The 23,849-nt window shown below is 44.9% G+C and overlaps 1 protein-coding gene across 1 annotated transcript; it reads right to left on the minus strand.

The window, feature by feature from the left end:
- Positions 1-2,128: 2,128 nt before the first annotated feature.
- HPD (4-hydroxyphenylpyruvate dioxygenase) lies at positions 2,129-21,943 on the minus strand. The gene is made up of 14 exons (XM_038373524.2): positions 21,847-21,943; positions 21,545-21,571; positions 19,470-19,532; positions 16,266-16,370; positions 15,363-15,405; positions 14,340-14,422; positions 13,607-13,696; positions 12,316-12,419; positions 10,933-11,010; positions 7,078-7,240; positions 6,287-6,358; positions 4,488-4,610; positions 3,541-3,657; positions 2,129-2,301 (listed from the first exon to the last, which is right to left on the minus strand). Exons 1-14 carry the CDS (start codon positions 21,847-21,849, stop codon positions 2,191-2,193), a joined length of 1,182 nt encoding a protein of 393 aa, XP_038229452.1. The 5' UTR covers positions 21,850-21,943; the 3' UTR covers positions 2,129-2,190.
- Between the last annotated feature and the right edge of the window lie 1,906 nt (positions 21,944-23,849).

Here is a 23,849-nt window from a genome sequence, read left to right on the forward strand (position 1 = left end):
TCCCCAAGGCTGCTTTTAAGTCGTTCAGACCAAGAGTCAGCAGAGCCAAGTTTATTCTGGGATGTTTTATTTTTTGATGTTTCTTTAGCAGACAGATGGGCTTTGTTCTGCTCTTTTGGCCATGTGTGTATATCGCCATCTGGGTGCCACTACTCTGGTAGAAGTCTGCATAAGTGGCAGGCCTCTGTCTCTCATCAGGATTTCTTTGCATGTGGGTTGTGGAGGCTTAGAAGCTGGGGACACTAACTGCAGATCTTGTTACAGGGATCCACTTTTATGCGCATGACGTTTAATTACAGCCAGGGGCTGATTGAGAGACCCAGGAGAAAAGGCAATCAGTCCCATTCCCTAGCTCTTATCCCCATCAGAAGATTGACACTTCAAAAAATATTTCTGCCACAAAGGCTGAGTTAAGTTTTGCACTTAAAGCAAGGATTCAATCCCTTTATAATGTATGGACAATACATTGCATCCTCCCCAAAGTTACCACACGTACCCTTTGAGTACAGAACACATTTTCTGAGGATGTACATATTAATAAGCTTAGGAATTAAAATTAATTAGACCATAACTACATTAAAGTGGAGTTAAGGTTGAGAGCATATATTGGCAGTTTAGGTTAAACCGCATTACAGGGACGTTGTAATTATCCCAAAACCAAGTGTTAGAAACCCAGGAAATTCACAGGTAAGATTAAATTTAAAAGAAATCCGAACATCTAAGGTATGACATGCACTTAGGGCACCAAACCTTAACTCTGCTCTCTTTTTTATAGTTAAAATTCACTGAAATCTTGTGCCTATGCAACATGCAAATAGTTCGTTAGAATTAATAGTTGTTTCTCAGTGTTATTCTTCATAACTGAATTTCCTCCTCAGCAGAAACCTGAACACTGCCCTGCAGTGATGATTAAGGCATTTTAGTGTTTAGCGGCCCAGATCGGATTAAACTGATTTTAAAGACATTAGATTTTTTTTAACTCCCCACCCCACGTCAGCAGAGGGCAGAGTTAAGGTTGTTGGACTGTCCTAATTACATTGCCATACCATATCACATTTGGAATCCTTTTAAGTTTAAACTTAACTGCATTGGTGGCGTGTGAATTCCCCCCTTTGGGGAGCATAGCCCCCTGCCCCTTATACCCAAGGCCCTGCCCCTTTTACCCACCGAAGTCCCGAGGGCTCACGCTGTTGCCGTAGGAGCCCTGGCTGAACTGCCCCAACCACTGGCTTTCCTGCCCCAGCTGCTCCAAGCCACTGGCCGACCCAATGCGCCGGCCCGGCCCGAACTGACCCAACGCGACCCAACGTGCCAGCCTGGCCCGAACCGACCCAATGCAACCCAACATGCCAGCCCAGCCTGGTGCGCTAGCCCAGACCAAAGTGACCCGACATGTGAGCCCGACCTGAACCAACCCGACGCGCTGGCCCGAACCGACCTCACGAGCCAGCCCAACCTGAATCGACCCGATGCACTGGCCCAGCCCAACCCGACATGCTGGCCTGACCTGAACCAACATGGAGGCCCAGCTCAACCCTACACACTGGCCCAGCCTGACCCAACATGCCGGCCCAGACCAACCCGACGCAACGCACCAGCCTGAACTGACCTGACGCGACAGCCTGACCTGAACCAACCCGACCTGACGCGCCGGCCCAACCCATTCTGAACCAACCCAATGCCCCAGCCCGAACTGACCTGACACACTGACCCAGCCCGACCCAAACCAACCCAAAGCACCAGCCCAACCTGAACTGACCCAACGTGCCAGCCCAGTTGGCGACATGCCGGCCCAGCCCAAACCGACCCGGCTCGACCTGACCTGACGTGTCGGCCCGGTGCAAACCAGCTCAATCTGCCGTGCCCGCCCGGCCCACACCAACCTGCCATGCCAGCCCGGCCTTACCGCGGGCCACTCTGAGCTGAGCCCCCACAAGCTTCAAGGGTGAAGGGGAGAGAGAGTTGGGTCATCAGAGTGGAGCGTGGGTGGGGCCACAGCCTGGGTTAGGGGAGGCTTAGCCACTTCTGGCCTATTATACCTGCCTCTCATGCTTAACTGTGAATTTCCTTGGTTTATATGCTTAGTGTTGGGCTAATGACCCAAATTATTGGAGATTTTTACCAAAAATGTATAGGCACTTTCATATATGAAAGTAATTGTGTCTGCTGCCTATCTCTTGCTGAGAGGCTCTAGATTAAATTACTTTCTCCATCAGCTGTCAGTATGGTAAGGTTTCCTCTTGCATCCTGGTCATCTTCTATAGCTTGAAACAAAGACTTGAAATTTCCAGCACCAAATCCCTACATATGGGAAGAAAAGAACATTAACTGGCATATGGACATGGCAAGTGAATTTGTTATTTCCAGAGTCTCAGGAGTAAACCAAGCAGCCACAAGAGGTTTATTTACATACAGTGGGACTTCCTTCCCTAAGGACGCAGAATGGGACTTGAAGGCAGGAACTTCTGCCATTGACAACTGCAGTGGTCACAGGCAAGTCATCTAACCTTCCCGTGCCTCAGTTTCTCTCATCTATAGATTGAGGATGCTACTGCTTACCTATTGCAGCTCACAGGAATCTTGTGAGGATTAATGAATTGAAGTTTGATGGTGGAATGTGCTACGCAAGCTGCTAATCATTATTTATAGTGTCAGAGCCATACCAAAGACTCCATCAAAAATATGACTCTGTGACATATGTATGAAAATGCCTCCCCTTTCCTTCCCACCTCCGAATGATAATAAATTAAGCACCTAATTCTGGAGAGACAAGGGACTAGAGCAGGTAAACACCGGAGAGTCTCTTAGCTAGGTCTGGATCTGGTTCTATCTTTCTATTTCTGGTGTACCCACCCAGCATGTATAAGCACCAAATAGAGCAATAAAGAGAATTCTCCACTGAGGTCCAGAAACAGGCCATTTTCTCCATTGGGAGGAAGTCTCCCCAGTCTGCTGTCTTACATGGTGCTCTGAAGGAGTGAGGCACTGACCCTTGGCGGAAGGAAAGAGCTTAGTGGGTACGTACCCTTTGGAATTTCATACCATTACAATCATGGTCCGGCACTGCCAAACTTCAGGCTTTTCATCAGCAGCCTGGTTAACAACCGAGACATCCTTAAGGGACCTTGGCCTGCTCAGGCTGTGAGTTCAGTCAACCAAGAGCAACTTGGATTTTTAACGTTTCTTTTGTAAAAACGGCTTAGCAGCAGCATCTCTTAAAAAGCTTGGCAGCTCACAGGCCCCAGGGGAAATCCCACCAGGCTGCTTGCAGTTGCCTTTTTGGGTTGGCTGGTCTAAGGAACCAAGTATCTGCAGCAGCTTTTTAATGTTTCAAAACTTTAACTTTAAGAATCTCCGAGCAAAATCCCCGTGCGGTCGCAGGGACATGGAACAGCCAAAACAGAACCAGGAGCGCAATGCTCCTGCCTATCCCTGCTTTTTGGCATAGCTCCATTTTTTTTAAATTATAAGGAAAAATCTTAACATTTTCAGTTAAAATCAGCCAGGAAAAAACCTCTCAAGCCCAAACACTCAACAAACCTGGTGGTTGTGGCGCTGTATGACCTCCAAAAAGACAGTGGGTCTATCCTGGACGGGTTTAGTGAAGATCTGGAGCAGGTATCCTTTCTCATCAAAGTCGACTAAGATTTTCAGTTCCTTGGAAAGAAAAATAAATAAAACTGATTGTATGGAGAATTGTTGAGAAGCTGGAAGCTGGTGCTAAATAACCCCCTAAATCCACTAGAATCTTTCAGCAATATTGTGAAAAGTTTTTTGATGTCTGGTCTGCATCAGAGCTGGTCGAGTTGGAATATCTGGAATTCTGTGGCATTAGGATCTTTAGAGGTTATGATTTAAAGATAATAACGTTCTGGTCAAATGCCAATCTGTGGAGTTATGTTGTGGTTATCCAAAATTCCGTCTGACGTTTCAGGTGGATGCATTACTTTCCACTTCCTTCCTTCCTAAATGATTGTCATGTCACTGGGTTATTAAAGCAACAGTCACAATTTGTCCTTGGGAGTGACTGCATTCTAGTGGTGAGTACGGAAAACAAGAATTTGTTTTCATGAAAAATGTAGAGGTTTTAAGCTTGTTTTTTTGGGGAGAGTTTGAGACACTCCATACCCCAGAATAGCCAATTACCCTAGTGATTAGGGCATTCACATGGGATCTGGGAGACTGAGGCTCAAGTCCCTGTTCCAAATAGGGTGGGGCTGTCTCTCCCTCCACCCATCCTGGACCTGAGAAACCTTCCTGACAAAATTATCATTGAAACCAATTAATTTTCATGAACAGTTTCAGTTTTGGCACATTGGCATGTTCCAAAAACAAAAATTTTATTGATAAAATCCCGCCCAGCTCGAATGGTGAGGGAAGAGATCGCAGTCTGCAGAGCTGTTTGGGACCCTCCAGATTGGAAAGTGTTATTGAAATGCCAGAGATTGCATTGTTTTGTCTGCATATGCCTTGAGAACCAGACTGACCTCCAGTTTGTCGATGTTTTCCTTAACCTTGATTTTGGCAGATTTCAGCTTCTCTCGCAGTTGCTGGTAGTAAGTGGATGGAACCATCATAAACTCCATGCCCCGTTGTTTCAGGTTTGTGACCTGTAACAAAAGAGTGAGATCCATTCAAGTGGTTCTTTCGCTCACCCCATTTCTCACCCTACTGACTAACACATGGCCCCACTCAGAGCAGCAAAGTTGCTGCTGGGTCAGGAAATGCCAGTAGCTGGTGTGAGGAGCTCAGAAGCAGATCAAGTGGAGCCCATGCAGCATAGAGATCCAGATGGCAGCTCCCGATGCAAACCAGTCCATGTGCAACTCTCCTAGGTTAGCACTCATTCACGCAATAAACAACCACTATCTATCTGGCTGCCTCCATGGCTGCTGTAACAGAATCTACCCTTACAGCAGCACTTCCGTGTCATTAAAAAATGAACGGGAAAAGCCAGACCCATTTTAAAGGGGAAGGAGTTAAAAGGTCACAACAGAAGTCTGCTGAATTCCTGAGAGAGATACACGGCAAGAAATTAATTGATGCTAGCGTAACCCTGACAGATCCCGATCGTCGGTGGGCCGGATCGAACCTGGTACCTCAATGTATGAGACTCTACTGCATGAGCTAAAAGCCACATGACTGTTAGCTAAGGCTGTAGCAGACTCATTAATCTCTCTCTACGTGGTCTCAGTGCCACTAGATGCAACAGAACACCACACCCCGGAGGTGTGTTGGTTACACTAAGATTCCTCTGCTCTAGTCCATCTGATTTAAGTCCTAGATGGACAGGACAGATGGCATCAGGAGTTAGCCTGCGGTCTTCCAACAAGATTCTGTGTGTATGAGTGCTTAATATCCCAACAACTGTGTGTGTGTGTGTGTGTGTGTGTGTGTGTGTGTGTGTGTGTGTGTGAAAAAGCGAGAGAGAACTTAGTGCTGGTGAAAGAGGTCAGATTGACAGACCTGAAGTTTCTAATCCTATATGTATAAACAGACAAGTACAGCCTGCGCAGTGGTAATATGAGCATTCTCCACAAAGCCCACTGGCAATCTGCCTCAATCTTGACCTGGATGTACCACCTCAAAGGGCACATCCTCGTAGTCCAGTCAGTCTTTGGCTCCTCTGCTGTGGCTGCTGACAAGGGGGACAGGTAATGTCAATTGTGGTGGGGTTTTTGTGATGTGGACACTGAGCTGAGACCCATCAAACTCCTTTCATATAGAGCCACTGAAGAGATGGGTGTGTCTCTTGTGCTAGTTGGGGTCGGAGCATGCACAAAAGTCATGCAAAATAACTAGAGAGACGAGGTGGGTGAGGTGATATCTTTTATTGGACCAACTTCCATTGGTGAAAGAGACAAGCTTTCGAGCTTACCCAGAGCTCTTCATCAGGTCTGGGAAAGGTCCTCAGAGTGTCACAGTTAAACGGACCATGGAATGGATTGTTAAGCATAAGGAGTTAACACATGTTGCAAGAGACAATTCAATGTGCAGTGGATGATTAACATCTCTGCAGCCATACGACAAAGGAGAATTAGTGTGTTGTTCTGTGAGCCACCATTGCTGAAGCAGTTAAGCAAACCCCATGTATACAGCTTTAAAAACTTTAGCTGTCACAGGTTAGCTCTGTGTAAGTGAACTGGCCTGTTTTGCTCACTGCGCGGAAGCTCAGAGAAAATTAAGGGCACTGCCACATGCAGGGACTTAAAAAGTTTGCGCAGCATACTGGATTTCTTTTAATTTTTATTTTTACTCATTAGCAGCATTAAATTGTCAGACTTACAGCAGTAATGATGTCAGGGGTATTCAGAGCAATGTGCTGGACCCCAGCTCCTCCATAATATTCAACATATTCCTATCAAGAAACAAATACACACCATTAGTGCAGGAATTTTTTTGGCTCTGGTTCAACTGTTGTGTATTTTCTAAGTTGCTTTTATGCTTAATAACAAAAGAAGCAAAAGCAGTTGCAGCTCAAACCAAGGCCTTGCCTCCAGCCCTTCCACAAAATGGAAAATTAAACTCATGGGTATTTTACTAGTGAAATAAGAGGGCTAGATATGGGTATTAGGACAGCAAACTCAGTCTGAGTGCAAGCAGGTTCCCTGTTTGTCTAACAGTCCCTCCCTCTGTTACAACAGATCTGTTGAATAAGAAAAGGCTCTTTTCCCAGAGTCACTTTTGGACCATAACTGCAGATTTTAACCCAGATATAACTTCAGTGGGATATCGCCATCTAGTGTAATAAGCGGGCACTGACTCATGAGCCCTCTTGAATCCTGAAATTAGATCCTGGCTCTGAGCAGTTTGTTTCTGTTATTTCTGTGTGAAGCGCTGTGCATGACCACAGGCCTATAGGGAAATAACAATCTTGATGTTTCAGAGTAGCAGCCGTGTTAGTCTGTATTCTCAAAAAGAAAAGGTGTACTTGTGGCACCTTAGAGACTAACAAATTTATTAGAGCATAAGCTTTCGTGAGCTACATCCGATGAAGTGAGCTGTAGCTCACGAAAACTTATGCTCTAATAAATTTGTTAATCTTGATGTTGAGACTCAAGTTTCATGAATAGTTACCTGAATCTGGGATTTTTTCTTGCCCATCGCTGGCTCGTTTATGGGCATTTTTATGGTCTCTTCGTAGTTGGCGACCACAATGGAACGGAGGGCACTGAACTCTGTGTGCAGTTGTTTATCATCCACAGACCAGAACCGATGAAACAGAAGGTTCTTGTGGTACCTGACCAGGAACAGAAAAGGCAGATTTCATTCCCTCTTAAGCCAACTCATAGCTTCTGAGAACTGTGGACTTCAGCGCTGATGAGTTTCTATCATTAGATTAATAAAGTAAAGAAGATAATTTCACCCTCATTTGCCAGGGTTAACCCATGAAGCTCCCTTCCACTTTAACAGGGCATGAGCAATTGAATGCCTGCAGATGCACAGGACAACACATCCTTGCCACCGCATCATCTCACCTCTTGAAATTAATGGGCAATGCATCATCTTCTGGCAGAGCTGAATTGGACCCACTCAAAATAACTTTCATTTACACTCACTCTGCCTTTTGCTGTAACTCTACTGACTTAGAACAACGCTTCCTCAGCTCTCGTCCCCTAACGCCCCTACTCTGCTTGCACTACATTGATGACATCTTAATCATCTAGACCCGTGGAAAAGAAGCCCTTGAGGAATTCCACCATGATTTCAACAATTTCCATCCCACCATCAACCTCAGCCTGGACCAGTCCACACAGGAGATCCACTTCCTGGACACTACGGTGCTAATAAGCGATGGTCACATAAATACCACCCTATACCAGAAACCTACTGACCGCTTTTCCTACCTACATGCCTCCAGCTTTCATCCAGACCACACCACACGATCCATTGTCTACAGCCAAGCTCTACGATACAACTGCATTTGCTCCAACCCCTCAGACAGAGACAAACACCTACAAGATCTCTATCAAGCATTCTTACAACTACAATACCCACCTGCTGAAGTGAAGAAACAGATTGACAGAGCCAGAAGAGTATCCAGAAGTCACCTACTACAGGATAGGCCCAACGAAGAAAATAACAGAACACCACTAGCCATCACCTTCAGCCCCCAACTAAAACCTTTCCGACACATCATCAGGGATCTACAACCTATCCTGAAGGACGACCCATCACTCTCACAGATCTTGGGAGACAGGCCAGTCCTTGCTTACAGACAGCCTCCCAACCTGAAGCAAATACTCACCAGCAACCACACACCACACAACAGAACCACTAACCCAGGAACCTATCCTTGCAACAAAGCCTGTTGCCAACTGTGTCCACATATCTATTCAGGGGACACCATCATAGGGCCTAATCACATCAGCCACGCTATCAGAGGCTCGTTCACCTGCAATCTACCAATGTGATATATACCATCATGTGCCAGCAATGCCCCTCTGCCATGTACATTGGTCAAACTGGACTGTCTCTACGTAAAAGAATAAATGGACACAAATCAGACGTCAAGAATTATAACATTCAAAAACCAGTCGGAGAACGCTTCAATCTCTTTGGTCACTCGATTACAGACCTAAAAGTTGCAATTCTTCAACAAAAAAACTTCAAAAAACAGACTCCAATGAGAGACTGCTGAATTGGAATTAATTTGCAAACTGGATAAAATTAACTTAGGCTTGAATAAAGACTGGGAGTGGATGGGTCATTACACAAAGTAAAACTATTTCCCCATGTTTATTCCCCCCCACCCCCCACTGTTCCTCAGATGTTCTTAGAGACTAACAAATTTATTTGAGCATAAGCTTTTGTGAGCTACAGCTCACGAAAGCTTATGCTCAAATAAATTTGTTAGTTTCTAAGGTGCCACAAGTACTCCTTTTCTTTTTGTGAATACAGACTAACACGGCTGCTACTCTGAAACCTGTCAGATGTTCTTGTCAACTGCTGGAAATGGCCCACCTTGACTGTCACTACAAAAGGTTTTTTCCCCCGCTCTCCTGCTGGTAATAGCTCGCCTTTAGTGATCTCTCTTGTTACAGTGTGTATGGTAACACCCATTGTTTCATGTTCTCTATGTATATAAATCTCCCCACTGTATTTTCCACTGAATGCATCCGATGAAGTGAGCTGTAGCTCACGAAAGCTTATGCTCAAATAAATTTGTTAGTCTGTAAGGTGCCACAAGTACTCCTTTTCTTTCTACTGACTTCAGTGGCTTTACATGTGACTGACTCAAGTCCTCTGGCTACATCACCTGATAATGGTCTTTGCTGAGTAAATAAACTCACACGGTTTACTTTGTTTTAACTCTCTCAGGAATTTGGGGTGGTGAGGGGTCTTTTGGCTACTTGTTGTGTTACACTGGGAATCACTTTCCATGGGTTTCCTCAGGTGACTTTCTTTCTTTGAATCACTCTGCCAATGGCGGTTTGTTCCTCTATGTGATTCAGGTGTATAAAGGAGTTTTACTTCATTTACACTATAATTTACCTTTTTTCTTTAGAATATCTTCGACATATGCAGCCAGCTCAGAAATAAATGAGCCAAATACATCAGGGCACTAGCCTAGGAGATGGGAGACCTATGTTCAATTCCTCATTCCACCACAGGCTTCCTGCATGATCTCAGGCAACTCCCGTAGGGTTTGTCTACACAGTGCGGCACAGCGTGCCAGAGGGGTGTGATTTGTAAAGCGCACTAAAGAGTTGCTCTCTAATGATCCCCTATAGATTCTGCTGGTGTGCTGTAAAAAGTACCTAGTTCACATGTTAACATAGGACTACGTTAACATGAACTAGGTTCCTTTTAGACCACAATAGCTGGGTCTACATAGGGCAGTTAAAGCGCTTTACAAATCACACCTCTCTAGCGCGCTTTGCCAGTACTATATAGATCAAGCCTTTAAGGTCTTTCTGTGGCTCTGTTTCCCATCTGTACAATGGAGACACTAGCACTGCCCTGCCTCACACAGGTGTTGTGAGGATAAACACATTAAAGGTTGTGAAGCACTCTGAGATCTATGCACACTATATAAGAGAGAGATATTATGTAGAATTCAGCTTTTGTAGCATTTAAACTGATGTGGTGATGACACTTTTTCCATAATGTGCAGCACTGTCAGCCAGAAGGCATGTAATGTAGTGCAGTATATCCAGAACCATGTTCTTAACTCCTCCCATCCCAGATGTTTGTGCTACCACCACCCCTGTAAAAATTAAATACTGCTTAGTCAGAGTTAAACAAGCTCATGTTTCAAAATGTAGGGACTTGAGTTACATGCATGTAAAGAGTATTTTTCTCCTTGTATCTGCATTAGGGATCCTGTAGTTGCTATCTTCGACAGGGGTTGCATACATACAGTGGCTGCAGTATTAAGCCTTAGATATATGATCCAATCATCCTAAAATCAACCAGACCCAAAGAAGGGAGCCACTATACTAGTTCTGACCAAGGATCAAATTCTGCCCTGGCCATCACTGGGAAAGCTCAAGGAAGCTGCCAAATGCCTCTTCTGCTGCCCAAATCCTGCCTGCCCAAGTAGGATCCCATGAGATGGGAATGGAGGAGCAGCAGCGGATGTTCAATGGTGTTCCTCTGAAAGAGATCCATGTAGGCTCCAGACCAGTGCATGTAGCAGATGTGTGTGGGCTGGCTGTGACCCTAGCCAGTGGATAGCACTCCCCTTAATCCCACAGCACATTGGCTGGCCCTTGCCCTCTTGAGCGCCATGTTGGAATACAGCCCTGCTCCCATGGAAGCCAGAGTATACGTCCCTAAGAGAAATGAACCTTGCGCAAAGTGTCCTGTCAGCAAGACAGCACGGTTAATAAAATAAATAGAACATTAAACATCGACATAAATTACTGAACAGTGTTGTTAACAGAGAGAATTGCTTGAGCGGCTTTTTCTAACTGCTACAGTTCTCACCATTCTGCCACAGGGACCATGTGAAGATCTGGCTGGTTCCCCACCACATGGTCAATGAAACTCAGCTTGCCACGTGGTCTGGGAAAGAAAGACCAGGTCAGTTTTCATTCAAAAAACAGTTGGCATTTATGTATGTAGTGACACAGCTCTTAACATACAACCAGTGCCATCAAAACAGGCGCTAGTGAGAAAGAACCAGAGAGGTATGCTCATTTGCTTCTAACACACAACTTCCACTCTGTGCCAAAGAGATATAACACAACTAAAACTCTCCACCAATAATCCCCAGGGGAAATTCCCTCCTGGCCCCATACTTGGGTACAAGCACAACTGCTTGCAGTGTAATGTACAGTCCTGTGTACGCATCACTGTTGATTGGTTGCTCACATGTGTGATCATGTCATCCCCTAGTGGCTGAGCATTGGGGGGAGGGTTTAGCAGCCAAACAGGGTTCTGAATTTTGCAACTGTTCCCTGTCTCTTAAATGAGTCAAACCAAACCCTGCATCTAGACACCCTACACGTTTGGGTTGGGGTTGTGATCCAGAGTCAGATGTGAATTGTGTGGGTCAGGCCTATCATGCACACCTTGCACACAGTAGGTTGCAGGGCTACTACTAGCAGGTCAGGTTCCTGTACCAGACTTAGCCTGGCTACAGAGCCTCCGTCGCAGGGAAGTACACCAGAGATGTGTCATCCAGAAGATCCTTTAATGCAGTGGTTCTCAACCAGGGGCCCCCTGGGGGGCCGCAAGCAGGACCAGGGTTAGACTCACCGGGCCCAGGGAAGACAGCCTAAGCCCTGTTGCGCAGGGCTGAAGCCCAGGGCCCTGAGCCCCGTTGCCCAGGACTGAAGCAAAAGCCTGAGCAACTTAGCTTTGTGTGGCCCCCTGTGGCATGGGGCCCTGGGCAATTGCCCTGCTTGCTACCCCCTAATGCCAGCCCTGGCTTTTATATTGTTGTTGTGACACAGGTGGGCCATTGAGTTTTTATAGCTAGCCTATGTTAAGGTATTGCTGTGGCGCCATCTAGTGGCTGAACGATATAAGACCTTTTAGCTTTCCATTACAAGGCCCATCTTAAGTTTTAACCAAGTTTCGCTTTTGAGTTTTCAGGTCCATCTGAGCCTGAAACTACAAGCATAACCGGGAGGTGACAGACTTCAGATAGAGGAAAAACAGAAGAAGTTTGCAAGAGACCATGCAAAGCACAATGCCTAAGTTAAGCACTGGTCTAGCTAGAGCTCACATCTATTGCATACAGACAGCCTAGCCTCTGAACATTTCACCACTATGATCTGAGGACCTGACCCTGCATTCCTTACTCAGCAGAGCCAGTGGGAGTTTTGTATAAGTAAGAACTGCTAGATCAGGCCCTGTACTTACAGCTTTGGTAACAGTGGATCTTTGAAGAGAGGAGGCTCAAAGCCAGGTAAGAAGAGACCTTTGTAGTTAAGATTTTCTATTAACGTGTGCGTCGTGTCTCCATACTGGGAGGGGAGAAAATGGGTAACATTACAAATATTGTTCCTCTCCGAGGATTCTGAGATAATCCAATAACTGTTCAATAAGCACCTGGACCTGCGCCTAGTTCAAAAACATAACTTGCACCTTGGTGTGGTTCTGAAATGGTCCAATGAGCTTCTTTCCCTCCCAACTCCTCACTTCTAGGAGCTCCTAGTGAGAGAGGCCATTCAGATGCTGTTTCTGATCAGGATGGGAAATGCAAGGGCTGGAAATTTGACAAGGCAGCCAATCGTCAGATTTGCAGACCAAAGAAGTTCAGAGGAGCTGCCAAGCTATTGGAGTCTTATCAAATCCAACCTGAATTTGGAACCCTTTCAGGTTCACCAGGCATGACTGCTGGCTCACTGTAGGACAATGCAAGGAGTGGAAGCCTCTGATGTCCAAGGGCTTACCAGCGCCTGTTGCTTTCAGGAGCAGGGGTCCAATTTTGACCTCCTACATGTGGTAGGGAATGTGGTACTGGGTCTGAGCAGGAAATAGCCCAGAGAATTTAGAATACTAGAAAAGTCTATGCTAACTCCAGGTGCTGGCTGCAGAGACTGCAGATGCTTGCTAAATATTCACTTTGCAGGTTCCAAAGAAGTTATTGCATATTTTGAAATTTCCCATGTGTCACTAGGTTCCTGTAGCGGATGTGTTCTTCAGCAGATATGCAGGCAACTACATGGGCCTCCCTTGACCTGTAGCTGGGGAACTCAGTTTAGCCTGCACTTTTCCTCAAGTTAGTCATATATTCAGAAGAGTGAGAGAGCCAGATGCCCTGCTGAAAGGGAGCAGACAAAGGTGAATTTATGCGACCTTCAGGATTCTGGACTGCTCCAGGGGCTGGCACAGCCTCACCATAAACTAGAGCAGCCCCAGGGTTGTTCTAACTTACAGTGGCTACCTATAGGCACCATTGGGTTGCTGTAAAGCCCACAATAGCTGAAGCACACCAGCCACTCAATCTGAGCCACAATAGAGGGGCAGTGCTGGAGCCTGTAATTGGGGCCCGGAAGCTCAGCTCTGCAGCATTTGATGGAAAGTGCCCATGCAGCTGATCGATTTCCCTTTCCACTTGTGAGTGTGATTAGTGATCTTGCAGCCCCCACCCCTGCAGCCCATGACGTTACAGTCCATGGAACAGAGACAACTCTTTCCTCAGGCTTACCGTCTGGATGATTGCAAATTTCACTCTTCCATATTTGTCTTCCTCTACCCAGGGCTCTTTCACTATTACTGCCCCACGCTCTTTAGCTTTCTGTGAAAGAGAACAGAAGATGGTAAGAACTGCCATGCTAGAGCAGACCTATCAAGCCTGGTCATCTGTCTCCAGTACTAGCCAATGCTGGATGCTTCAGGAGAAGACATATAGCATCTAATTCTACAATATTGGTGGGGATAACGCACAAACCGGAAAGACCCTGGATTGACTGTCCGATCCTAGGGGGCGGTTGCAAGGCTGGGAGTTGGGCAAAAAACCCACCCTTTATAGTAAATTATGTTAATTTCATATGGAGCAATTGAGACACAGCACACATGGAACCTCCCAATGCTGTCTCTGTGGAGTCACTTTTCAGAGCAGAACCGTACTTCAAGGCTGATTCACGTCCCTGTAGAGGGAAACTACAGTGCATCATGTTCGGTGTTTCCCCAGTGTCAATATTTGCTTCTGTGCAGTTGCTGAAATTTTGCATATGGGCAGGAGAGCCTCTTGATCTTTATAAGTGGTTAAACTGAAACTATCTACATGGAGTACTTAATCCTGCAAGACCTGAAGATGTTAAACTGAACTGGCTTGGACACTTCAGTACTTGGTCCTGCCTCAGCACAGGGGGAGTAGATGACTGCCTGAGGTCCCTTCCAGCCCTGCCTTTTTATGGTTCTTTGATTACATCATTTACCTGCACAATGAAGTCGCAATCCTCGACTTCAAATGCAATGTCTTTTACTCCATCTCCATGCTTCACCAAGTGCTTTCCCATTTCTGTGCAAAGAGAAAGACAATGTGTGTGTGTGTGTGTGTGTGTGTGTGTGTGTGTGTGTGTGTGAGTGACCCGAGGGACTTTTCATTTGCAATGACTGACAGACCACACATGGAGCTCAGTGCGGCTGGACTGCTTGCCGCTGGCTTGCTGCTCTGCCTTGCATCAACGGCTTCTTCCTCCTGATTAGATGCAGCAGCGTGTGAAACAGTTTTCAAAGTTTCCCATTTTATTGGTCGGTGGGAGAATTGCATGTGTACGCAAAGGGAGTGAATGGGTAATGGATTGTCCTGGGTTAGCCTTGAGAACAGGTTCAGCCACATCTTGGACTTCAGGGAGGATCAGAGCAGATCCAAAGACTAAAGAAGTGGTAACCCAATAAAAGTATCAGCTGGATTTGTGAAATGACAAAATTCTGTCCCAATTCACACCCATGGTGCCATTTGTAAGATACAATATGAGCTTGAACTGTCACTTAAAGGCCTGTTCAGAGCTAGCTCACACTATCAGGTAAAGATCACACTGTATCCTCCCTAAAACAGGGTAGGCAAAGAATGCCCACTCTCAGGAGCCTCCCCTGGTAACCCAGGGCCCAAGAAGAGACTGCTTTGTAAGGGCAGGATTTCCAGCCACACAAGTTAGAACCCCTCCCTTTCCCTAAGAGCCCGGATCTGCTCCAAAGGGAGCTGCTGCTCGTGGCTGGGTTCTTTAGGTTCTAGTGAACAGGGATTTGTAGATGTAAGCAGGAGAAAATAGATCGTGCCCCCTTATTACTTTCCACACACAGCCCCAGTAGGACAGGATAATAAATGGCTCCATGATAGGAAAGATGGGGGAGGTCTAGTCGCTGTAGCCTTCAGTAGTATTTCCTGAGCAGATTACACTCCAGGAGGTTCAACTGCCTGCAGTCCTTTGTCATCCCTGATGATCATTTTCATTTACCTTCGTTTTCAGGGTTGAGAGCAGATGAGAGGACAAATATGATCTGAGAATTAAGCAGAATATTATACGTTATTTACTGTCAGATAAGGTCAGTGGGAGATCTGAGCAGAGGGTTTGCAGGATTGGACCCTAATAAGTAAATTGAAGACATGTATGTGTTTTTATTTGCATAAATGCTAATGAATGCTCTTATGCAATATTCATCCAGCTCTAGTTTAAAAAATCCCAAGATGTTTCGCATTGTGCTGTTACTGACTTAGACTCAGTCCTGCAGTCCTGACTCAAGCAAAACTCCCATTGAAATCAATAGTTTTGTCTGGGGACAGGCAAGGAAAGGATGCAGAACTGGCCTCAGAGAAACTGAAGATTAGAAAGTCCCTTTTAGTTCTCTGTTTATTTTGGGCCAATGGTCAGAAAATTATAAAAATGTCAGTTCTTGGACATGAAATTGAGCCTTTTGCCTCAGTTCCAGCTGAGGAAGCAGATGTAAGAGGTGCATTGCCTCACAGGACATCACCATGCTAATGGGCGATTCCAAATGGCTTCAAGGACTTCGATGCAGTTTATTTTAATGCCACAAAATGTGACAAGCTGGAATTGAGATGTGACCTGCCTACCTTTGCCCAGATAAAAAGACCAAGCATATCATTCACCCCCTCAGCTGGCCATGTGACACCACTGGGGCACATGGGTTACATCACTTGCCCAAACTAATAGGGAGTCTATGTGAAAGACAGGATTGAAGTTCCCAGTTCCTAGTCTGGTGCTGAGACCATTAGACATCATCTCTTCTCTTCCCTGATTTACCTGACTGAAAACAACACTTTATTATCCCCTGATCCGCTACCAGAGTAGTGACATTATTCTTTATATAATGCCTTAAAGCGTTCTTCACAAGCTTACCTTATCCTGCTTTATTACATGAGATACCACTTCTCTGCTGCCAGTTTCCAGGCCCTTATAGGCCAGTTCTTCAAATCCCATTTTGTTACAATAAAACGAGGCAGCCTTTGAAATACATGAAAACATGTTAGAGTTAAAGGAAAGGACTATTTTCCTGTAACATTCATTTCTAGACTAGCACTGCCCAAAACACAGACAAGCTTTTCAGCGTCACCTACTGGCCCCATTCTCTAACGAACAGCTCATGTACAATATGATCCAGCTGTTGAATGATCTGAAATATGGTCCTAAAAAAATCAAACTTCCCTCTCCATATGGGCCTCTAACATTGAACAAGCAAGTCATTGTTTGTGCATCTGAAGGGGATAAATATGCACTGTGAACATACCACAGCAGTTTTCAGCCTGTGGTCTGCGGACCCCCGGGGGGGCTGCTGACTATATCTAAGATTTCCAATGGGGTCCACACTTCCATCGAAATGTTGTAGGGGTCCCCCAATGAACCCAGCTCTTTCACAGGTTCAAATCAAGTGTTTCTGTACTATGCAAAGCTCCACCATGCTAGACACAGCCCCATTTACCCTCTTGCTTTTCAGGGCCTGACTTAGGCTGTCTGAGCACCAGGCTGCGCTCTTAGTGGCTGGGTCTCCAGCTAGATAATGTGATGGCACATCACAGGATACAGTGGCTGATAGGTGACTTGGCACCATGAACATTAACATGACTAGAAGCTCGAGTCTACAAACCCTTATGGGATAGTGGGTCAGAGAACTGGCTCAGCTGGGCACACACCACGCAACGAGAATGCAGCAGCTGTGTGCGGTGTCATGCTCAGCACAGCTCGTCTGGGCCAGCAGCCACGAGCAAGGACGAGGAGGATGGGAAAAGGGGAGGTTGGGGCAGAGTTGTGGGTGTGACTGGGGCAGCAGAGCACAGCCTGAGTGTGCAGCAGCTGTTTCGGTTCAGAACAGTTGCTTCTCCTGCAGGGTGGGCATAAGGCTAGTGCTGAGTCCCAGGGAGGCAGAAGCCACCAGCTAACTCACAAGTGGTTGAGCAACTGTCCAGGCGGTGCTGAGTAACACTCTGGATAGCCTTGGGGATGCTCCTTCTGCACCCTCTAATCACCTGCACAATCCTCATTCATTCACAAACAAGCACTTGCACGCAGAGCCTGGTAAGGGTCTGATGTCCCAGTCTGCCAAGTGGCCCTTTGTACGTGTACATTATGAATTAGAGGTCCCTTTGCAAATGTAGCCCTTAGCATGTAGCAGAAGACAAGGGCATTGCCTGGTCCCTGGTAAACAAGGGATTCAGTCCAGCTCAGTGTCCCACTCCCCTGGCACAAGAGTGACTGTCTGAGAGGCAGAATCTTGGGCTCCATAGGCAGTGGTCACAGGTCTCAGTTGGGTTTGGGATTCTTTGTCTGATTAAATTAACTTGTTCTGTTTTCTTGTATAAACCGGTGGGTCCGGGGCCACTGGGGCCTGTGAGCAGGTTTCAGGGCGGTCCACCAAGCAGGGCCGGCATTAGATTCACTGCGGCCCAACCAGCATAGAAAGCCAAAGCCCCACTTCATAGGTCTGAAGCCCAGGGCCCTGAGCCCTGCCACCTGGGGATGAAGCCGAAGCCTGAGCAATATATCTTCACACAGACCCCTGTGGCGTGGGACCCCAGGCAACTGCCCTGCTTGTTTCCCTCATACACCTGCCCTGGCTTTTATATGCAGAAAAGCAGTTATTGAGGCACAGGTGGGCCATGGAGTTTTTGTAGCATGGGGGGGAGGAGGGGAGGCTCAGAAAGAAAAAGGTTGAGAACCTGTGCTTTAAACAATCTTCCCTGAGGGAAGGACCCTGCTGACGCGACTGTGGTTTTCTGCTGAGTCTTTCCAACAGTCTACAGTGATTCACTGCATTTTTTAATACTTTCCTGCACCTGCTACATGAGCTAACTCACTTTGCTGGAAGAGAAAAGAATCAATCCCACACTGCAAACCTTGCTGTAAATGACATGAAAAGGGCTCTGGCAGCAAAAGGGCAGGCCATAATGCATTCTTACAAAGTCTAACAGCAAAAGAAAAAAGAAAAGGAGTACTTGTGGCACCTTAGAGACTAACAAATTTATTAGAGCATAAGCTTAGTCTCTAAGGTGCCACAAGTACTCCTTTTCTTTTTGCGAATACAGACTAACACGGCTGCTACTATGAAACCTAGCAAAAGAAAAGGTTCTGTGACATTTTTAAAGGAATGTTTTCCCTTTTAGTTGCAACCCAAACATTGCAACATCAGGCTAATGTAGGAGAAGTAGAAAGAGAAACCGATTAGTAGCTGAGTATAAATGTGAATGAAATTGACTACCCTTTTCCAAACTGAATGTAAGTGAAAAAGTGAATACAATGAATGATGAAATGTAAGGGAACTTTTTAATATTCTTTCCATTAATCTAAGATGTCACTAAAAAAAAGAATCAGGTTTTTAAAATAGAGAGATTTTAACTTGCCAGTGTCCTTTTAACATGGAATGATATATCTGCCGGTCCAATCAGCTAAGACTGATACCTTATCTCTTTGCAAACAAGACTGCTACATACTGCCTCCATCCAAATGACTCACAAAGGCCTGGAGATGGGGACATGGTCAGGGAAGCAGCATCCGATGAAGTGAGCTGTAGCTCACGAAAGCTTATGCTCTAATAAATTTGTTAGTCTCTAAGGTGCCACAAGTATTCCTTTTCTTTTAGCAGGAACTATGTTTTTGTTTTGTTTTGTTTTTTATATTAAACATGTGCCACTGCAAATCTCTTCTGGGATTTCATATTTTCATTTATTTTGGATTTTCTGAATGTCCACTAACTTAGGAAGACAAATGTTTCTATGCATGCCCACACAAATACGCCCTGTCTGCAGTGTAAACAGCACTGTTGTGTAATAATGGTCCAAAGACCATGCATGAAGAACATTCCACTGAGCAAAAGTGCTGAAACACCTCCATCTGCGCAAGATCACCAGAGCCAGCCACTGATGGAATTTTAATTGAATGCAGATCCCTAGGACCATCCAGGTATCACATGGCAGACCCTCCTCTCCTCACAGCCAATAGCAAAGGCAGATTACAGTATGACCTGCTTCTTCACACAGTGATAGTGCACAAGAATGATCCAACCCTGAGACCTCACAAGCACAGGTACACATGTGACTTTTCTCTACATACCTGCTTAGCATTTCCAACCCAGAATGTGAGAGAGTGGAAGTGGAGAAATTTGCCTCCTTCGGGCTAAGTGGAATGAAGAAGAGTTAATATGAATCTACTGGGTTTTGGGTCCCACTTTAATGCCATCTTCATGCAACACTTTCAAGCTGACACTTTCAAGCTGACATTGGTCCTTAGCAAGGACCAATGAGTACACCTAAGCCATCCTTAGATTGGTTTAGATCAGGGGTTCTCAGACTTCATTGCACCACGACCCCCTTTGGACAGAAAAAATTACTACATGATTCCAGGAGGGGGGACCGAAGCCTGACCCATCCAAGCCCCACCATCCCAGGCGGGGGCGGGGGGGCAAAGCCCAAGAGCTTCAGCCCCAAGTTGGGGGCCTATAACCTGAGCCCTGCCACCCAGGTCTGATGCAGTGGGGCTCGGGTTTCATCCCCAGGCCCCAGCAAGTCTAACACCAGCCCTGGTGACCCCCATTTAAACATGGTCATGACCCATTTTGGGGTCCCGACCCACAGTTTGAGAACCGCTGAGTTAGAGAAACATGCTGTGATTGCACATTTAGCATTTGAAATAATAAAACCAGGGAAAGCACAAATCTGAGACTAGGATTTGATAAAATATACACCCAGGATATCTGAAATTAACCAGTTATGCCAGGTTGCAAATAATCTGAGGCACTCCCACCTCACAGGTTTTCTGAGGAGCCCTTACAGAGCTCTGATGGTCCCTGGGTGCTGACCCCCAGAACATGGGACTTTGAAAAGCCGGGGGGGGGGAGTGTTATACATTTCAAGCAAAACAATTAATTTTTCTTCTAAACATTCAACAGTAATTTGACTAAAAACAAAGTCACCAAAAGCTTATTTATAATGTCTGGGTACCAGTCGTCAGGGTTAATATGGCCTGGCTGGATCAAATCACAAGCACCCTAAAAGTATGCTCTAGAGGAAAAATACCAGTGTGGGTGAGGAAGGTGCTATTAAAATATTCACAAGCCAGGAAGAAGCAAAGCTGGAAAAAAATTCCATGAATAATTTACAGTGGGGTACTTTCCCTTCATGATTCATGGAAAATAATATTTTGGGGTCCTCTGTGGAGTGAAGAACACACAGCAGACAATCCATTCAGTCATTGCTTTGTCTGTCACTGCTGGACCTGATTCTGTTCTCCCAGCATTGCAAATCAGTAGTGCTTTCATTTAAGTCAATTAAGTCACATGTAAAATCAGTTCAAATGAGAACAGAATCAAGCCAACGGGTCAAATTCTGCTCTGAGTTACGCAGATTGTAATGGGGACAGGTTGCAGAGAATGGAAAATAGAATTTGTGCCACAGTTCAAACAACCTGCACAATTGTTTGGATCCAGTATGAGTTTGTTAACCTTGTTACGTTAAAGATTAATTCTCATTGAGGAAAGCTCTTACCCAACTTCAAATGTGGGTCCAAATTACAGTTTGGGAGTTTAACAAATTTATTTGGAGTATTTCATAACATTATTTGGTCAAACACTACTTTAATAACCAGCTTTTCTTCCTTGCCTATGATTTGACATCTGCTGTCTTCTATATTGTCATTTTTAATCACTGTTAATTATTTGTGCATGTACTTTGCATAAAAAATATAAAATAAATCTGTGTTATGTGGTACAGTATTTAGCAACAAAACATAATTTTGCTATATGTATCAGTATTTTTTAAAATGCTTTAAATTTGAAAAAGTTTTGAAAATATATTTAGAGTCATTAGTGAGAAATAATACAATAAATCATGCTTCTGTTTAGACTTGGAAGAGTTAGATTTTCCTTGGTAAATGTCACTAATCTTACATTTCTCCTTCCTCCCTCCCCAAAAAAGTGAAGAAAAAGGATTTGCCTCATTAATTGCAATTTACAGAGAAGGAAAACTATACATATAAGCAGTGTTTCAACACTATAAAAATGGAGCGCCTTTTTGCTTTTAATCCTACCTGGCAATCAATGAATAAGAAATTAATATGATCACTGTTGCAGTAACAGTACCAGTCTTTCGCTGGAGGGAATATAAACCCATTCCATGCAATTGTATTCTTACCTTTTCTCCTTTGTCTGTGTAAGTTGTCTAAAGAGAGAGAATTAAAAAAGAGAGACATATTCACATTTCAAAAATGTACACTAATCACCAGAAAACTGTAATCCATCAAGTCAGTTTTTAGAAAACACGTTTCCTGAACTACTTGAAACATATAAATGAAAAAGCCCAGCTTTTCAAAGCATAAACAGTACTGTGAGTAATCGTGCAGAAATAAATCTATCCAAGCACAGTGGGAGATTTACTCTTTTACCCCCATAGTGTGTTGGCAGCAAATTAAAAAAAAAAAAAATTCTCAACCTCACCATTTTTGTAACCTGATTGAATGTGACAGCACCAAGAGAAAGTCAGACTCTTTCAATGCATTTAATAGCAAGGGGAGGAGAGAAAGCCCCTCCCTGACTCCACCTTCTCTAGATTGTAAACTAAATGATTTACTTGGTTTGAATTGGTTTTCTTGATTTGAATCATTCTGCCCATAGGGTAAGACATGATACAATGAGCTGTGCAGGGGATAATATCTGGAGTTCATATACCCTGCAGCGTATCTGTGAGTCATATTATCTAAGGAAAGCCTAAAAGAAGGAACCAGATTCTCATAGACTGTGGTGTAAACCTAGAATAACTCCATACTCTGATTAACACCAGATTTCACTGAGCTTAGTCTGTGGACCACACATCAGGTACCATCTCCTTGAAGCAGGGCTCTGGCAGTACCAGCCTCTACAGATGTTTGCTGCAGAGAGATTATAAAAACAGAAACCTTACCTGAGGGTGGCCATGGATTGCTTAAGGAATTGGCAGTGGGAAAGGGTGCTTTTCGGCTCTAGATTGCTGCTTCAAATCTAGAATAGAATAGCAGTGATCAAAATTTATTATTTGACGGCTGTGCAGTGTACACCAATGGTTTCCACCATTATATCTGATTGATACCAATTAGAGGAAAATCAGGCCCCTCGTGGAACTGGGAAACCCTGTTATAATACGGTTTCTTCTTCCCTGTGTGGACAGAAACAAACATGTTATAACCAAGGTGTGACAGGTTGCAGGCAGTCAGCTTGGGCCCCAGCAAACACAAGTCCTCTCCTCTGACACAGGAGCTGAGGGGCGGCTTGGTGTTGGATCATATTAAAGTAGTTCTGCATTAAAATCACAAATGAGTTTGAGTCCCCATAGTTTAAATTACCAGGGTATTACTAATTAAGAGGTCTCTTGGTTTTTGGTACTGTTTCTCTCCCTCTGTGTGTGAAACTTGCAAGCTGCTAATTGTGTTAGTACATTCTAAGACAGAGTCTGTTCTCAAAGCAATTCTTTGTAACAACAACTATTCACACAGAGAGAGACTCAAAGCAATACCCTGTAACAACAGAAACAGCACCCAGAGACTCCCCGCCCTTTTGTTGAATTCACCTCGCTTTGTTAACAATTGTGATTAAAATAGAAATAGAGGATGTACGTGGATGGATGCTTAGTGTGGATAATAACTGAATGATCAGGGAGGTGCCAGCCTAAGAATCCAGCATCCATCGGCTGAAGAAGGCATCAAGTGGAAATAACCAGAGGACCCCCGGAGGGCAGACTGGAATCCACCCAACAGCCTCAAGAATGGGAAAACCAAAGAACAAGATAACATCTGGCAGCACGGAGCCATCAGGAATGTGTCATCTGCTGATTGATTCAGCAATAGCATGATGAAGCAATTCCCATAGACTGGCATAGGAAGAAATTCCTATAAAAATGGACTCTAGAAAGTGAGAACTTTGGGGTCTGATTCTGCAAACCAACTTCCAGGAGCATCAGATGAGCATCTGACAAGGCCCTGCTCCCTCCTCATGTCCAGGCCACCTGGCCAGTGGCTTGGCATGAGCAACTCTAAGGCTGGTAGCTATGATAACAACCTTGCAGAACTGTGTGTGTGTGTGTGTATGAATGAATGTGTGAATAAATATGAAATTGAATGGAATGTTATAGCTATAACTAACTGCTTACTATGATTCTTTCTGTAGTCACAATAAATGTGGTATTTTGCCTTTTCCCCTTTAATAAGATCCTGCTGGTTTTTATTTTATTGGTATAACATTGGGAGACAAGGAGAGAATGCTTTTGGCAAGGACAGGGCTGAGGTCATAGGACTCAGCTGAGTCCCAGCTAAGGAGTTTTATGTTTTCTCGATTTGCTTCTTAATTTTGTTTGATTAGTTTGTAAGGGAAAAACACAACTGACTGCGGCTGAGTTTGTTTTTTCTGCTGAGTCCTTCCACCAGTTCACACTGTTGTCTCCTCAGGGACCAGATTGTCCAAGCCCAACA

The sequence above is a fragment of the Dermochelys coriacea genome, chromosome 15 (assembly GCF_009764565.3).
Source record: "Dermochelys coriacea isolate rDerCor1 chromosome 15, rDerCor1.pri.v4, whole genome shotgun sequence".
In the NCBI taxonomy this organism is placed as follows: domain Eukaryota; kingdom Metazoa; phylum Chordata; order Testudines; family Dermochelyidae; genus Dermochelys; species Dermochelys coriacea.

Excerpts from the sequence above, each read along its gene's own strand:
- HPD (XM_038373524.2), bottom strand. Across the intron at positions 19,533-21,544 it reads ACACAGACAAAGGAGAAAAG|CCCGAAGGAGGCAAATTTCT; the intron begins GTAAGAATACAA and ends CATTCCACTTAG. Across the intron at positions 7,241-10,932 it reads ATGGTCCCTGTGGCAGAATG|GTACCACAAGAACCTTCTGT; the intron begins GTGAGAACTGTA and ends GTTCCTGGTCAG.